This window comes from Tachypleus tridentatus, chromosome 7, assembly GCF_004210375.1.
Source record: "Tachypleus tridentatus isolate NWPU-2018 chromosome 7, ASM421037v1, whole genome shotgun sequence".
Classification (NCBI taxonomy): Eukaryota; Metazoa; Arthropoda; class Merostomata; order Xiphosura; family Limulidae; genus Tachypleus; species Tachypleus tridentatus.
The window spans coordinates 171,243,421-171,261,197 of record NC_134831.1 but is presented as its reverse complement, the minus strand read 5'-3'; the positions used below and the strand labels follow the sequence as shown (position 1 = coordinate 171,261,197).

At 31.5% G+C, this 17,777-nt stretch overlaps 1 protein-coding gene across 2 annotated transcripts; it reads left to right on the top strand.

The window, feature by feature from the left end:
• The first annotated feature begins 2,334 nt into the window (after nucleotides 1-2,334).
• LOC143257217 (recQ-mediated genome instability protein 1-like) lies at nucleotides 2,335-16,079 on the top strand. Of its 2 annotated transcripts, none has more exons than XM_076515610.1 (12): nucleotides 2,335-2,592; nucleotides 5,261-5,407; nucleotides 5,592-5,705; nucleotides 7,357-7,476; nucleotides 8,072-8,205; nucleotides 8,994-9,507; nucleotides 10,571-10,664; nucleotides 11,626-11,702; nucleotides 11,865-11,978; nucleotides 14,611-14,652; nucleotides 15,135-15,188; nucleotides 15,452-16,079. In XM_076515610.1, exons 1-12 carry the CDS (start codon nucleotides 2,482-2,484, stop codon nucleotides 15,614-15,616), a joined length of 1,686 nt encoding a protein of 561 aa, XP_076371725.1. In that variant the 5' UTR covers nucleotides 2,335-2,481; the 3' UTR covers nucleotides 15,617-16,079. The 2 variants fall into 2 exon arrangements, with proteins under 2 accessions (XP_076371725.1, XP_076371724.1); XM_076515609.1 differs by having other exon boundaries at nucleotides 8,967-9,507.
• Nucleotides 16,080-17,777: the final 1,698 nt, after the last annotated feature.

Genomic DNA, 17,777 nt, shown 5'->3' with positions numbered 1-17,777 from the left:
AAATGATATAAAAACTTTCAGTGTAAACTATTTAGTATAGAAACTCAAACGTTAGTTTTGTACGTCAGCTCTTCTATTTCGTATTTTAATATTGTTTGATATTTTTTCTCTTCCATATTTTGACATGGATTTACTGTTTAACTGTTTTATAGAACACTATTTTAGTATTTTTTCATTGTTTATCTTTTCCAGAGAACAGTATTTTAATCATATTTTTATTGTTCTTTTGTTCCATGGAACAGTATTTTAATGTCATTTTTATTCTTTATCTGTTTCATAAAAAACAAGTTTATTATTATTTTCATTGTTCATCTGTTCCAGAAAACATTGTTTTATTATTATTTTCATTATTCATCTGTTCCAAAAAACACTGTTTTATTATTACTTTTATTGTTCAACTGTTCCACAGAACACTGTTTTATTATTATTTTTATTGTTCATTTGTTCCATGAAACACTATTTATCCGATTCGTCTATAAAAAACAAACAAATTGGTATTACTTATAAAAAACAACTACAACAAAACAAAACAAAACTAATCGGTGAGATTGGTTTTCAGCTTTTTAGTCAGTGAAGATATTAGTCTAATATTTTATCGATATTTTCCCACTAGGTGTATTAACTAGAATGATATTTTAAATTAGCTAGGCATTACATATCATACGTATCACACAAAATAGTGAAAGGTATATATTACCCTGAAGTCAGTAGAAGGATAAAACAATTCACATATGTCAAGAATCTGTCTATACCATTTAAAATAGATCTTTATGGTTGGTCAAGACGTAGCTGAGTACTACACGTGCCCGAACTGTAAATCCGAGAGGTATATTTTGTAATATCGCATGGATTCGAACCTGGAAAACCAACTCCGAAACCTGAGCTTGCCTTACCAAGCTTGCCCATTGCCAATTTGTGATAAAAACATTCACACTTACAATATTCCTTTTAACTTGTTTATTTATGTAAGTTACATTTCTACCAATACAACTTCTTAGCACTTTCAAGATTCCCTTGAAAGTTCCCTCTAAGTTTACACCACATAGAAAAGAACACTCTTGAGTTATATCGAGACTACCTGACAAGTTTGGTTCTGCTAGTTCCAAAATTGTGAGAGGATTAGCTGAGCCAAGGTACAAGATAAATAAAAAGCCAAACATGGCACATCCGGGATATTAAAGGAAGTAAGAAACACAAAATTAGATGCTGGAGCCTGATTTAGTGTCCTCGAAAACTTTCTTTAGATATCTCTCATATCTGGATGACCTTCATGGGGCATTTTAGGTCCCATTAGTAGGAAGTGGGCTACATGATATAGGTGAGAACATCCTTCGGGTCATCCCCGAGTCCGCTTGCCATATTTGGTCTTGCTATTTCCGGAAGTGAGGGAGGAGTTAGCTGGACATACATATAAAACTACAAGCTTAAGTAATATATTACATATATATTAAATAGATGTTATGCAGACAGCTCGATTATGCTCACTACTCTGCACAAATTTTGCTGTTAATATATAATAAAGAGATTACTTTTTGTTTAAACTTAAGCACCGAGCTACACACAAAAGGATACCTGCACTGTGCCCACCACAGGTATCGAAACCCGGTTTCTAGTGTTGTAAATCCGCGGTCATATCACTCTACCGCTGGCAGGGCACAATAACAAGATTATATATCAATGTATGCAAATAATTGTGAGCTTGTGAGAATTATTGTAAATATTTTATTCAACATCAGTAGCTTGCGAAGTAAGGAAATCAATAGGCCTAACAGTTGTGATGAATATCACGATGGATTACAGATGATTTTTCTCTGCATATTTTCATTGACTATTTTAGATCTATTTATTTTATCGATGTCAGTATCGATGTTAAAATTGAAAGATATCAAATTATATTCTGGTGCTGTGTATTGTGTTTTCAATAATGATTTATCGTGTCACATTTTTGTATCTATTTATTAATATGATTGTCGTAACCAATCTAAGAAACTATTGTGTCTATGTTTTAGGATCTTAGAGCAGAGCTATATAAAGGACTATCTGTACAAAGCTCTTTCCAATTTTGCACTACAGGGAAAGTAATCAACTGCTATTACTGCAAACTTTCGGGTTAGTACTGTCTTTCCGAATAGTAGGATTTGACCATCATTCTTATAGTGCACCCACAACCCCAAATAAGTAAAAAAGTAGTTATTAATGATGCTATTACTTTTTACCATAGTTTTTTTATCCTATGCACTTAATATATTATTTTTATTTTTGATAAAATTTTATTTATTTAAAAAGAAAATATTGTGCTCAAACATTTACATTAAATTCATTAGAGGTCGCCACATATATTACCGGTAAAACTGACAATGAGTAAATTTACAGTATCGTTCGTATTTTCAAATATGGGAGAAACTGACTTGAAAATTGACTTTTGAGTTGATTAATAATTTATTTGTTTTAATATCTTCCATACCAGGGCTATATGAAACAATGAACTTTTTGAATGAAGTAAAGAGCTGGCTAAATAACCAATATATTAGAGTTCCCGAAAACTGGACAGAGGCTTGTATTGAATGGGTGACTGATGAGCATCAGGCGAATGTATTTCACAATTTATGTTTCACTTTCATATCTAATTTGATATTAAACTGATATTTATATTTTATGTGCTGGCCTAACATTAGAATAGAATTGAAATAAAAGAACAGTTATACTTTAGCTGAAAATATATAGTTCCGGAAATAACATTTTGTTAACAACAAGGGTCCGTTTGGTCATAATTTAATTTAAAATTTTAAGACTTTCTTTGTGGTCATACACCCAGCACTGATAAGTGCAAAAACTTAAAGCTAGAAGGTCCATCTGTTCTTTTCGTAAAGACTGTTTTTTTTCTTATAGCAAAGCAACATTGGGCTATCTGCTGAGCCCACAGAGAGGAATCGAACCCCTGATTTTAGCGTTGTAAATCCGGAGACTTACCGCTGTACTAGCAGGGGGTCGTAAATACTAGTAAAATGCTTACTTTTACTATTTATAACAGTTATTCTTACCATAAGCCAGTCACCTGATTACAATCTAATAAAAATGCTGTTTAAATTTTTAAAAAGTATTATGGTTATGAAAAACTAAAGTTTTGGAAGTTATATAACTTGTGATTTTTATTATAATTTTTCCAATTAGGGCTAGGCCTAAATAACGTTAAGTTTAAGAGTAGGGCTGATTTGATGACCTTTGTGCACATCATTCAGTCATGGTCAAATAAATTGTTTGAAAGCTTACCTTTTGAGAATTCTGCTTCTCTGTTAGATTATTTTGTTCTTTCTCATGTCATTAGCAGAGTTTATATATTATAATTACTCTAAATATATAAAAATCCAGTTATTTTTATTTCACTAACCACCTTTCTTTATCTGCTTATAATATTATGCTGAGATATGATTAGTTATAAATTTCATGCTGCTTTAATTATTATTATATTATTTACACTCTATTCTGTTTTATGAAAACTGTTAGAGGGCATAACAAATATTTCAGGGTAATATTATAACTAAGCACTATCTAAAATGAAACAAACTGAATAGTTTGCAAATGTCATTGAACTTATTAACTATAGTAATCCAAAATATTTCCAAGTAATTTTTCATTGTATAGCTTCCAAAAGTGGATGTTTCAATCAAAGTCAAGACTCTTGATCTTTGTTTTTCTTAGATGTGTGGCAGATAAATGGAGTCAGTGCTCTGTTGCTATGGCATAGGCAATAGAATTTTAAGATGTGTACTTGCAGTTTATTAGATGTCAAAATTGTAATTGTATATGTATGTATAAATCATAGTTAAGCCTCACTTAAGGTATTAGCCACAGTTTTGTATCCTTATCTGAGAAATGATGTAGAATTATTAGAAAGCGTTCAGAGGATATCTACTACGATAAATCCAGAAATGGAAAGTTTATATTATGAAGATAGATTAAAATAACTTAATTTCCTCTTGCAAAAAGAAGGGTTAAGAGGCAAGATAACTGGAGAATCCATACTATTAACAATTCTTTTTTCTTTTTGTGCTATGGGAAGAGAAGACACAAGTTTAAGATTTGTGAAAGAGATGTTATGTTACAGTTAATAGTTCTTTAAGGAGGTGTAACTTGTAGAATGATTTGCTATTTGCACAGCACTGGCTGTTTTTTTTTGTTTTGTTTTTTATAAGAACTTCAAAAAGGTGTCAAGAGTTAACTGAAGAGCAGTGGTGGTGTAAAATATTTGATTTTCCTCAAGGGTGGGTGTGGAATTGGCAGTCTTGAAGGACCACTGATATCTCTATTTTATCATGTCTACAATAATTTTTTTTACTGGATATCTAACTGCACATATGATTAATTCAACCAAACCTCTTCAAGTTTCCTACAAGGCTGTTGTTTACCTAAATCTCTAACTTGTTTGAAGACATAAAATGCATATATCATTGAATGTCAGGATATTAAGACAAAGCATTGATTCTGACTCTCAGATTAAAGAAACTTTGACTTTTAAAATGGAGTAAATAATATGCATATAACATACTTATTAATTATTATGGTAAGTTGATCAAACTACCCAGATATTTACCCTTCAGGGGTGTACACAAATATTTAGATTTTTTTTTACATCCAGGCTAGGAGACATGAGAATTATACCACTCCAGACTGAAATTCAGTTAGTCCAAATATATACATATCTACATTAAATGCAATGACTTTTGTAATATCACAAAACTAAAAATGTTACAACATACTACAGCAAATGTGCTCAAATATCAGGTCAACAACAGATTAACCTCTTGCCAATAAACAGACCGGTGACCTTAGAGTAGATATTTAATAATTTGAAAGATAGATCAACAAGATCAGTGATGACGAGAAACCCACTTGTTGAGAAATTTATATGCAAAAACGGCTCGTTTGGGCTGAGAAAACACTTTACATAGAAGAGCGAACAACGTTTCGACCTTCTTCGGTCATCGTCAGGTTCACAAAGATAGCTTTTAATATTTAAAGTTTCACATGAGCAGCACCACAGTAACTTCAGACTGATGTGTATAGATTCAAAAATTGGTAGTTCTGAGCATCAGTTTAGTGGAATGATAGTTTTTAAAACTGGATACATAACTGTAATGGTCTGTTAAAACTGGATAGGAAAAGGAAAAACATATGAACTTGACACAAATGAAAGGTTGTCTCATTAAAGCTCTTGTACATCTGATTAATTTATTTTGCACTTTTTAAACTCTGATTTCAGGGAGAAAACTTCTCACTTGAGAGAGTTAAGAGATGTGTATATGACCAGTGGCTATTTGCTGATTTAAGAGAACTTGCAACTCCTTGCTTACCAGATGAGTCACTGACATTTCAAAAGTACATTCTGCAGGGCTGCTTCGTTTTACAGGTTTGTTATTTTTAGCAAATGTTTATTTTGTGTGTGTTAAACTTCAATATTTCCAAACCATTTGCTTTTATTAAAATTACATCTTCAAAAATGTTTTAAATGTATGTAATAAAATATAAGTACATAAACTGTATAGTTTTCCACAATGTGCCTATACTACAGATTAATATGTTTACTTTAACAGATGAACTGTGTGAAAGATGTGAGCCAGCCAGCCTATGCCCAGCTTTTGAAGTTACAAGGAAGAGAGAATGAAGACACTATGGTATCAGCTGCCCCAAAACATGTTTTACCACATGTGAGAGAGTAAATTTTATCTGTAATAGATATTTCATTTTGTACTGACAACATTTTATCCTGTAGGATATTCATTGGACTATATTGTGAAAAAAATTCAAAACTTGTAAGATATCTGAGGAAGAAGACACAGCACTGATTGATATAACATTTGAGGAGAAAGACAACACTGATTGATATAACATTTGAGGAGAAAGACAACACTGATTGATATAACATTTGAAGAGAAAGACACAACACTGATTGATATAACATTTGAGGAGAAAGACACAACACTGATTGATATAACATTTGAGGAGAAAGACAACACTGATTGATATAACATTTGAGGAGAAAGACAACACTGATTGATATAACATTTGAAGAGAAAGACAACACTGATTGATATAACATTTGAAGAGAAAGACAACACTGATTGATATAACATTTGAAGAGAAAGACAACACTGATTGATATAACATTTGATTGATATAACATTTGAGGAGAAACACTGACATTTGAGGAGAAAGACAACACTGATTGATATAACATTTGAGAGAAAGACAACTGATTGATATAACATTTGAAGAGAAAGACAACACTGATTGATATAACATTTGAAGAGAAAGACAACACTGATTGATATAACATTTGAAGAGAAAGACAACACTGATTGATATAACATTTGAAGAGAAAGACAACACTGATTGATATAACATTTGAAGAGAAAGACAACACTGATTGACAACACTGATTGATATAACATTTGAAGAGAATTTGAAGAGAAAGACAACACTGACAACACTGATTGATATTTGAACATTTGAGGAGAAAGACAACACTGATTGATATAACATTTGAAGAGAAAGACAACACTGATTGATATAACATTTGAAGAGAAAGACACAACACTGATTGATATAACATTTGAAGAGAAAGACAACACTGATTGATATAACATTTGAAGAGAAAGACAACACTGATTGATATAACATTTGAAGAGAAAGACAACACTGATTGATATAACATTTGAAGAGAAAGACAACACTGACTGATGTAACATTTGAAGAGAAAGACACAACACTGAACTAGTGTAATATTTCAAGAGGAAGACTGAACACTTAGACATTATTTTAGAAGGAATATTATATAAACAAGTTTTACTTTATTGTTTTTATGACCTTATTACAAGATTGGACATATTGTGATAAGCATGCTTGACCTATGAATCCAAAGATTTTTAATCCTTCTTACTTTCTCTCTATTGATGAATGACAGAAAATCCCACAATTTCTTCAAAGAACAGTAGTATGCCTGATGATACTATTCACTAACTGTCTTTCCTCTGGTCTATTTCTTCAAAATTTGGGTTTGATATTTAAGGGCAACCTGTTATGTGAAAATTCTGAAACAAACAGTAATACATTATATTAATCATCATTTTAAATTTTATTGGTAATTTGTTACTAAAAGTAAATTTAAATAGAAATTTATGCTGGAGAAATGACAAATAAAGGACAGTTTAAATTATAATATTTTTTTATTTTTAGTTCTTGAAAGACTTTACAATTTCCACTTTATTTATTGCAACACAATATCAGACTACTTGTACAATGTTTTTCATTATTTTGTACCTTTTGTGATAAGTGTATGAAAATTTAACTACGTAACAGTGGGAATCAAAACCAACTCGAATGCTGATGTTAACCCTAACGGATGGAATTAATTACATACAAGGAATGGAATATAAACCAATAACCAGTCTTAGTGTTGACTTGCCCCCTGGAACAAAGGTAAAGAAGCAACATTTGTATTTATCCTTTACAGACATTCATCTGAGATTATTATTTTAGTTGTATTTTTTAGGAAATCCATTTATAATCAAGATGCCATCATGTGAGTGTTTTTTTTTTTTTTTTTTTACATTCCCAGTTTTAATTGAATTTAGGTTTTTATTATCATAAGATTTTTTTTTTTCCCAGTTTGGATCTGACATGATCTGGTGGTTAGGACACCGAACAGCATCTTAGATTTCATGACATTGAGTCCAATCACTGAACATGTTTACCTTTTCAGATGTTGGGCCAAGTCCAATTTTTGTTGTTAAAGAGCATCTCAAGAGTTTGTGGTTTCTGACTAGTTACATTTCATGTAATCTATCACTAAAATTATGGACAGCTGGAGTAAATAGTCCACAAGTAGTGTAATGCAAATTTCAACAAAGAAACTTTCATACCAAAGTGTCTTCTTACAAACATGATCAGATGTAATTGAGGGGCTAGTTTTAATGTAATATCCACCAATGAAATGTCAGTATGGAATATTATTATATAATATAATATGTGGTACATTATTATTGTTATTATCACTATACCTTTTAAATTACAGTTATTAATATCGGGTCCAGTGGAATGTCGACTTGGAGTTTTGTTATTAACACCAAACAATGTTAAAGTTTTGGGTGGTGAAGTAGAATCCCTGCTGGAATACAACAGTAAAGAAAACATCATTATGAGAGCAATGTAAGTTTCATATCAAACTTTAAAGAGTGCTACTGATATTAAAATTCATGAACTTCCCTGATATAATCAAAGTTGCCCCCCATTGGTACAGCTGTAAGTCCACAGACACACACCTTTAGAAACCAGGTTTTGATGCCATGGTATGCAGAGCACAGATAACTCATTGTATAACTTTTCAGAAATATAGCTGTATGACTAATACTTATTTACTTCATTTTAAGAACACTAAGGAACATTAAACAAAGATATTTCCATCCTTTATAATTTGCAGTGTGCTGAATATGACATAGTATTTAATGAAAGAAAGTATTGGTTTATCAAAAAGAATTAATAAACAAAATAAAAGCTACAAACTGAAGAATAGAACATTTATTTCGAGTGGACCAGTTGCTTTATTTCAAGGCTATCACTTCAAAATTAGAGTCAGTTAACCCTTGGGTAGCTTTGTATGAAACTCAGGAAACATAAAAATGAAACAGATCTTACCCTTTTGGTTTTGGAAATGTGATTTTCAAATATTAACTGTTTAACACTACATTATCAGTTTGTAACTGCTGTTTATCTTGCTCTGTTTAACAGTATATTTTCAGTCTATAACTACTGTTTCACCTTATTCTGTTTAACACTCTGTTATCAGTATGTAACTGCTGAAATCCCATATAATGAGATTTGCTGATTGAGAGTTTTGAATTTTCCTCAAGTATTATTTATGTTTCATATTTCTGTATTTTTTCAGTAGATTAATTTCTCTGTGTTCACAGTCCCTGTTTATCTTGTATACTGTATAGAAGAGAAGGAGATGATAAAGAAGATCTTACAGCCTGTCAGTCCACATATAAACAGACAGATCAGAATAGAAATCTTGCAACTCTTCTAGAACTACCTTCAGATACAATGTTGCTGGCAGAAGATACCAACAGTAGAGGTATGTCAAGAAGTGCACAAAATTGTAACATACGTTCTCACAGTAGAGCCTCATCCTCTGTTGGCTGGAGAGCTCAGTCCAGTTCTGTTGTGCCTGTAACAGGAGAAGGTGTCACCAATGTGAGGAATCAATTTGAAGGAATTGAAAGAAATCCTGGTACTTTCAGAAAAGGAGCTGGGAGAGAAAGTTTCTCAGACTCTCCTAAATGTGTCAATGATGTTGGTAATGGATCAGAACTACCATTTCAAGAGCAACCAGTTGGTGTACAGCCCATCACTGATTCACAGGAATTTATAGAAAATTATGAAGAAGAAATGGTAGATGATTTTATAATCAGTGAGGAGCAGCTAGATGAGTTAGAGAGATTCAAGCAGAAGGCAAGCATATAATTATATGACAACTGATTCAGTTAAACAGTTTGATTCACATAAGTATGAACTTGATCACTTCATGTTAGAATACATGTTTTTAGAATGTTTCTTGTTGTCAGATGTGATGGTTCAAATACCCACTTGTTTAAAAATTGTTCATTCTCAGTCTTAAAATCTATGCCTGACATGGCTAGGTGGTTAAGGCAGTCGACTTGCACCCCAAGGGTCGCTGGTTCGAATCCCCATCCCACCAGATTTGTACCCCTTTTCAGCCGTGGGGGCATTATAATGTGATGGTCAGTTCAAGAGTTAGCATTGGGTGGTGATGACTGGCTGCTTTTCCTCTAATCTTTCACTGTTAAATTAGGGACAGCTTGTGTAAATAGCCCTCATGTAGCTTTGCACATAATTCCATGCAATTGAACTTTAAAAGCAAAGTCCAAATGCATGACTAATTGAATGTAGTGACAATTCATGCAGGAGAGCAGCATTTGCTGGAGGAACAAATTGATAGAAACAATACTTTTAGTGATCTTTTTATGGTGTTGTGGCTGCAGATGTATGTACGTCTGTTGTGATATAAACTACTCTTTCATTCAACTTGACTCCTAGTGGCTCATTGGAAAGTCAGATAGCTTATGATACTAAAAAACTGGGTTTCAATAACTAGTGGGCACAGCACAGATAATCTGTTGTGTAGCTTTTTGCTTAATAATGAACTAACTAAATTTTTAGCCTTATGTGTTCTTAAGGTTCCTGTAACCTACAATGTTGATGGGAGATCTATGTAGTCTTAACTGTAATTCTAAGGTCAAGAAACATATTGTAATTTTCAACTGTTTGTATGAGGAATTGCTACAGAGTCATTTTCTAAACAGATACAAACTGAGACAGTTATTCTTTAGAATGAATTGTATGCAAATATCTAATTATAAATAAGTGAACTAATAAGTTATTCCTTAGGATTCATCATATAAGTAATGGGTTTTTATTTTGAAAGTAGGTTAAATTAATTAGGCTGTTTCTCAGCTTCTGTTTTTGTAGTATTTGATGTTATGTAATTTTTCAGGGTGATTATTGTGAATCTGAATCTACTTCTGAAGTTTCTTGTCCTGAGAAACTTAAGTCCATGGAGAGAATGAAGACCATTTGTATCTTCAGAAGTAAGTACTATCTTGTTGCCTCAGTTTTTAATTAACATTTCTCACTCTGGTTGTATATCCAAGGATTCTGTATTCCCCAAGTGTTTGAGTAGCATCCAACAAAGTGATTTGTATTTTGTACTGATTTGAAACTAAGGATATGACATAATGTAATCATTGAACTAAGATTACTGTGTATTATGAAGCCAGTGGAAGGAACTATTTATAAAAGTTGATTAATTATTTCTTTTTAATCTGTCATAATGTACATCTGTAACTATACTGTTATAAAATAATAATAACATAATGTTCAAGGATAACAAGGGACCTGTTGGTCCATCTTGGCTGCCCAATCCTTTAAGCCAAACTAAAACTACTAAAGCAGTTAAAAGCCAAACCTACTCATTCATATATTTGTTAAGCTTTCTTTCAAACTGACTTAAATTTACTGCTTCCACAGCATCCAAAGGCAACTCATGCTATAGGCCAACCATCTGGTTTGAAAAATATAAACTTTATAAAGATATAAAGCTGTAAGCAATGTATTATTTAATGTTGTATTAGCTGAAGGAAGCTTCTACCTTGCCTTACTCTATACATGTGCCCCCTAGTTCTATAATTCTTATTGTTAAGTATGAAAAGTGATACATCAACATCATCATTTCCATTTACAATCAACAACACTTTAAGCTTGTTTTATATTTCCTTGTTTCAGTAGGTCAGACTCTATCAACTGTACTAAAGGATTAGCTCTAGCACTTGCTAATAAGAGCCTTTTGATAAGAACTTCCCCCCAGAAAATGAGGACTTTAATTCTTTCTTTATTCATATAAAGTTTTTATTCAGTTCCTAATTTCACTGCCACCATACTCAGAAAGATTTTTACTGTTGCTATGTTAGTAACTTAGTACGTGTGTGTTTTACCTTTAGTAAGCTTGTAAAAAGTTTAAAATTCTAATCCTGTGTTATCCTAACATTTCAGATTATCCTCCATTCACATATTTAGACATGTTGTTGTCAGAGTCACCAGATGACAGGGAGCAAGTTATCATTATCAAGGTAAGACTTGCTCAGTTTGTTTTTTTAGTTGTTTAGTTGATCTGAAGGCTAAAAAGCTATTTTAAAATGAAACTTTCTTCAGCTTCTGTATAAAAAAAATGTTTAGCAGTTCTCATTTTAAAAATGCTTCCAAAGATTTCTGATTGCTGTACTGTTTTCTAGGGATTTATTACTACACTTACTTCCAAGCTAGAGAGTAACAAGGAATTTGGGTGGCAGCTACGGGCCAAGATAAATGATGGATCTGGATCAGTTGAAGTAGACCTAGATAATCAAGTTGGTTTTCATTTTTATCTCTCCTGAATAATTTTCTTTGTAGTAATTTTAATTTAAAATAAGCTTAAGAAAGAAATTCAACCTCTTTTCACAAATAGTTCTCTCATTCCAGTATGTTATAATTGACAACCTGTGAATATTTCTCGGGAAGAAAGGTTCACGTATTGAAAGATTTAGAACTTTTAAGTTTCAACATTTGTTTATTTTTTCATTTTTGAAGCAGGAGCACATGTTATTTACACAAAATGTAAATAATCTATTATCTAACAGATAGTTTTCATATCATTATAAATTTTTCAATAGCTCCCAGTTGAATGATGTAGCTGACAATAAATGTTGCATTAAATTTATTGCACTAGTTTGCTTTTCATATGTTCACTGTATATTCTGTTTCATCCACCATAAAAAAAGTTTTAGTATGTGCTTGTTTTTCAGTAAACATTGGTATAAATCAATTAAAAAGTGGTAAAACCTTGTTACTTTATATTCTTAAAGATGTTAATATTATTAATGGCCAAAAGCATCAATAATTTCATAAATCAGATTTCAAATCTATTTTAGTTACTTGCTGTATGTGAATTGAAAGATTCCACATGTTTCAATAGAATAAGATTTTAATTATTTTAAATTGTGACAAATAATTTAGAACACTTTTGTCTAAAATAACCAAATTGTATTTGTTTTAATTTATCTGCAATTAGGATGAACCAGACAGCTTTTCATTTCCTAAATGTAACTAAAAATTATTTTACAGATGAAAAACCTTTTTAAAGCATTTAAATTTTAAAGAAAGATTTTAACAAATCTTTGAAAGACACAAAACATATAAATAAATGTGTTGTATCAACCCTTCACTACAACTCTTCCTTCAATTGAATTGAATTGTCTAATTCTTTATTTTCTGCTATGTTATCTTTAAAATTATTAATTAAATAACTTTGTTTTTAATAAACTAAACATGAAAATGTAGTTTGTAATTGAAGTTTTTATATTACACAAGTTTTAACTTCTGAGTTTCAAGGAGAAACATAAAAATTCTCAATGTTCAATCTTCTTTGTCATCTGAAGTGTCAGAGCAGACAGATGGATATTTACATTAAGATCTGTTACAGATAGATTGATATTCTAGTCTTGTGTATTTATTATGTTATTGACATGAGTCTCTTACAATTAGATTGATATTTCAGAGTATTGTGTATTTATTATGTTATTCACATTAAGGTCTGCTTCAGTTATATTGATATTCCAGAGTCTTGTGTATTTATTATGTTATATATCAGGTCATCCCTCAAGTAATGTTCAATTTTAGGTATAGAAAAAGAGAAAGCATTTCAAATGCTTTTAATGTTACTTAATCAATAATGTATGTTCCATTATTATTAATTACTTCTTGACAACGATTCCTAAGTTTCTGAATGTCACTTGGGGTTTGGAGGAAAAGAATGTAGAGAGGGTAGTTTTGACATCTTCATGTGTTCCAAGCTCTTTTACATCAAGATAGTTTTGCAAGCTTCAGAATAGATGATAATCAGATGTGGCAAGGTCTGCAGAATAAGGAGGATGTGGAAGTTTTTCCCAGTCTAGCTCTTCAATCTTTTTTGTATGGGGCTGTGCATTATCCTGGTGTAACACAACACCTTTAGGATTGATCAAAGCAGGCCTCTTTTCTTTCAGGTCAACATTCAAGTGCTCTAACTGTTAACAGTAGAAGTCTGATGTAATTGTTACATTGAGTGGCAACAACTCAAAGTGAATCACACCAACAATATCCCACCAAATGCTTAACAAGACTTTTCTAGAGTGGTTGACCATTTTGGGTTGTGCTTTAGCCAGTTTACCTGCACTGAGCCATTGTCTGTGGCACTTAACATTCTTATAAAATATCCATTTTATAATTTTATAGTTCTTCAACTGTTTCAGCACAATCTTCATCAGATGTAGCCAGCAGCAAGTCACCATTAAACTCAACAGGTCGACCTGAACGTGGCACATCACTTAAGCTGTAGTCACCTGATCTGAACTTCTGAAACCACCTTCAACATTTTTTTTCATGGAGAGACTCTGCACCATAAACACCTTGAATGTTTTGTGTATCCGCTGCACTATTGCCTTTTTTAAACTGATAAAGCATTATATGTCTAATGTGCTCATAAGACACATCCATCTTCATGATGGTTTATTTGATTAATGATCTGAAAAAGTGGAGTAAGGTTAGTTTCTTTATTTATATGAACATTTTTATACATGTCCTACTACATATTTTAGTCATTAAAGCCTTCTACAAAGGCAGAAATGATGATGCACTTTCTGTATTTAATGTTCAGACATTACTTATGGGATGACTTGATACATTAAGGTCTGTTACAGTTAGACTGTTATTCCAGTCTTGTGTATTTATTATGTTATTGAATCCTAACATTTCTTCATGGTTTTTGTTTCAATGATTATTATAGTAAATGCTCAGAGTACTAGATAAATAATAAATTAAAGAATATTAGTTGATCATATTAAGTAAACAGATAAACTTAAGTACTTGATTATTATAAAAAGGAATATTAGTTGGTCTTAATCAGTCATGAAGAAGTGTAATGGAACATTTATTTATCTTTTGGTATGATATTACATTTATCAGGTGCTTGAAGAACTTCTTGGATTGAATGCACATGATGTCCTAGTAAGTATATAGATATCTAATTAATGAACTTACTAAAAGGATTTAACATTTGTCTGTTTAAGGCAGAAAATACTTGTCGTTTGGACATTAAAAACTTTAAATTATTTCTAATATATTATTCCCCAATAGAAAAGTTTGTGTGGTGCTATCTACTGAATTTTTGATGCACTATCCATAAATAATGACATTTATTTCTGTTTTGTTTTTGTATTTTATAGATATTTTGTAACAAGGATTTAAATAATGTTAATAATTAAAGACATTCTGTTAACCATAAAGTTTAGGGACAACCTGTTAATTACTTTTCTAAAGTTATTGTTTTATTATTTATATAGTATAATTTTATTTCAATACTACTGGAATTATAAGTTATTTATGCTAGGTGTTTATTGCTGTTTTACACTGTTGTTTAATAAATGTTCTTGTTTTACTTTGCTCTTCGGTATGAGTAACCAAAAATATATTATTGTCTATTTTTCAAGGCCATAAAGTCTCGTGCAAAAATGTGTTCAGAGGTTAAAAACAAAATATTGCAGGTAGGAAGCTATTCATAAAATTATTAGTTAATTTTTTCAAAAGTTTAAAATTTAATTATTTAGATTAAATTTCATAACCAGATTAAAAGTGTAGGTACTACACCATTTTTAGTGAATTATGTAAGAACAAATTAATTGTTTGATTCATTTTACCTTTAACGTCTAATAATTATGTTTTGAAGAATATATTTATATGCATTTCGTTATAAACTTACTCTGATAAATGCACATTTTAGGTGTTTTATACTTACATTATTTTACAGTCCATTCAAAGATGTCAGCACCAGTTACTGAATTTGAGCTGTTTGATGGAGGTTCAGTTTTCTCCCAGTACCAAACGACCACGTGTACTTAAATGTTTTGAAATTCACAACAAAAATCTCAAAGAACTATTGCAAAGGGTGTCAACTTTCTCAGGAAACACTTAAAAGTACATGTTTGTGACTATTTCAGAAGTGGAGATTTTATGTAAACTGTAGTTATTGTGATTATTTACCATGAGAAAACAAAAATAAAGTGGTTTAATATTTACGTAATTAAAAACAAACTCTTTAATAGTATAGTCGTAGCTGTAAAATATGTCAACAGATGGCGCGAGCTGTAATGGAGAAAACATGTTTTGACATTGCTGTTTATCTATTATCAAAGACTTATAAAAGTACAAAATAATGTTAAAAATTGTATAAATAGGAATAAAATTTTATATAAATTACCTTGTAAATATCAATATGCTTCAATGTATACTGGAACCTTTCGGATATTTGTACTTCGTATGAAACGTGCTAATTATTTAAGTTGAAATAGACTGTAAAAAAACATTAATCTTTGTATCAGATTTAAGTTTTCTTTTCTCAAATTATAAATAAAAATATCCTCTCCAAGTCACTGGTATTCAGGCCTGTCTGAGATGCTTTAATTACGAGTCATTTCAATATAGGGTCCGAAGTGGTATTACACATTTTATCATCATATGTACAATTTGTAAAACACTATATTTGATGGGATTTACAGTATCACAAGAAATAACCTGTGGACAACAAGGGACCATCCGAATCTCCAAGACTGTCCTCATACACACTGGGAGGAGTAAAGATTTAAACCCACCCTTCCAGAAAATGCTAACCCTTCTTAAAATATTGTAAATTCTTTACAACTGTGAGTGGCAAATGCAACTCATTCCATTAGTCAGTCGACTTGCTAGAAAAATTAACCTGTCTTAATTGGAGTCCAGCTTCTTTTAGAGACACAAAACTTGTGACCTGTCCAATTATCTTATGAATCTAGCACAAACAAATTAGGAGCTGTGATTATCTTTAAAAATTCAATAAGGCTATTTCTCACCATTTTCAATATAAATTTAAAGTTTTGTTGTTAAGCGCAAAGCTATGCAATGGGCGATCTGCGCTGTGTCCACCACAGACGGCCCTACATGGCTAGGTGGGTTAAGGGGTTTGATTCGTAATCTGAGGGTCGCGGATTCGAATCCCCGTCACACCAAACATGCTCGCCATTTCAGCCATCTTAAATAGTGCCAATAAAGTGAATAACGAAGGTGTAATTAAAATTAATTTGTATTTGGTAACAATGAATAATTGTTATCGAACTATTCTGGTTATGGAATGGAACTATAAAATAAAGGTCCCTTTTTTTTTCTAAATTAAATGGAACTAGTGACCGTGATAATAATATATTTTTGTCACTTGTTGTAATAATGAACATAAATATAACAATAACGCCGAATTAAAAGACATTAAATGTTCGTTGTACCCAGGGAAGGCCCTTTAAAAATATTTGTTCCGTCAAAAATTGGGAAGTAATTTAGTTTCTGCTGTACTTGATCGATTTATATAGAGTTGCTATAAATAATCGCAACTAGTTAATAGGTGGCAGTGCAGCAGCGTATATTATTATTATTGTGATGGGACATATTTTTAACGTATTATTACGCCTCAAAGTTACTTGTAAGATGGACTTAGTTTCCGTAAAGTTTTAAAGCACTGCGAATGTTGAGATACAAGTTATTAATAGAATACTATTCCTTCAGTGTTTGCTAGCCTTGAACATGAGACAACGTATAAGAAATTCTTTGATAAATTGTTTAGGGAAAGTATTCATGATGAAATTCTGTAGAATGAACGGGAACAGCCCGTTGTGGAGACACAACTGTAGAAGACGACGTTTCAAAAGTCTTTCGTCTTCAAGCCCTATAAGAGATTTTGTCGCTTGACACCATTCGAACAAACGTAGCTTGATTTTATGTAGTAGAATATGTAGTGGCCTAGTGGTAGAAGGATGAATTTCTAATCTGGCGAATCAGTTTGAACCTGTGCAGTTCCACAATATATTTTACGCACTTTAAAGCTGTGGGCGCGTTAAAAATGTGACAGTCAGTCTATTAGCTTGGTTTATGATTGATGTGGTGCTGTTGTTCGGCTGTGTTTCTTTTGGTCAGCTTTTGAAAAGTATGGACTGTAACATATAGCCGTAGTTAATATGACAAATATAAAGCACGAATAATTAACTAACAACATGATTCGTGTTAGAATTACTTCAAAGAGTATTATTAGAGAATAACCTGCGTATACGTTG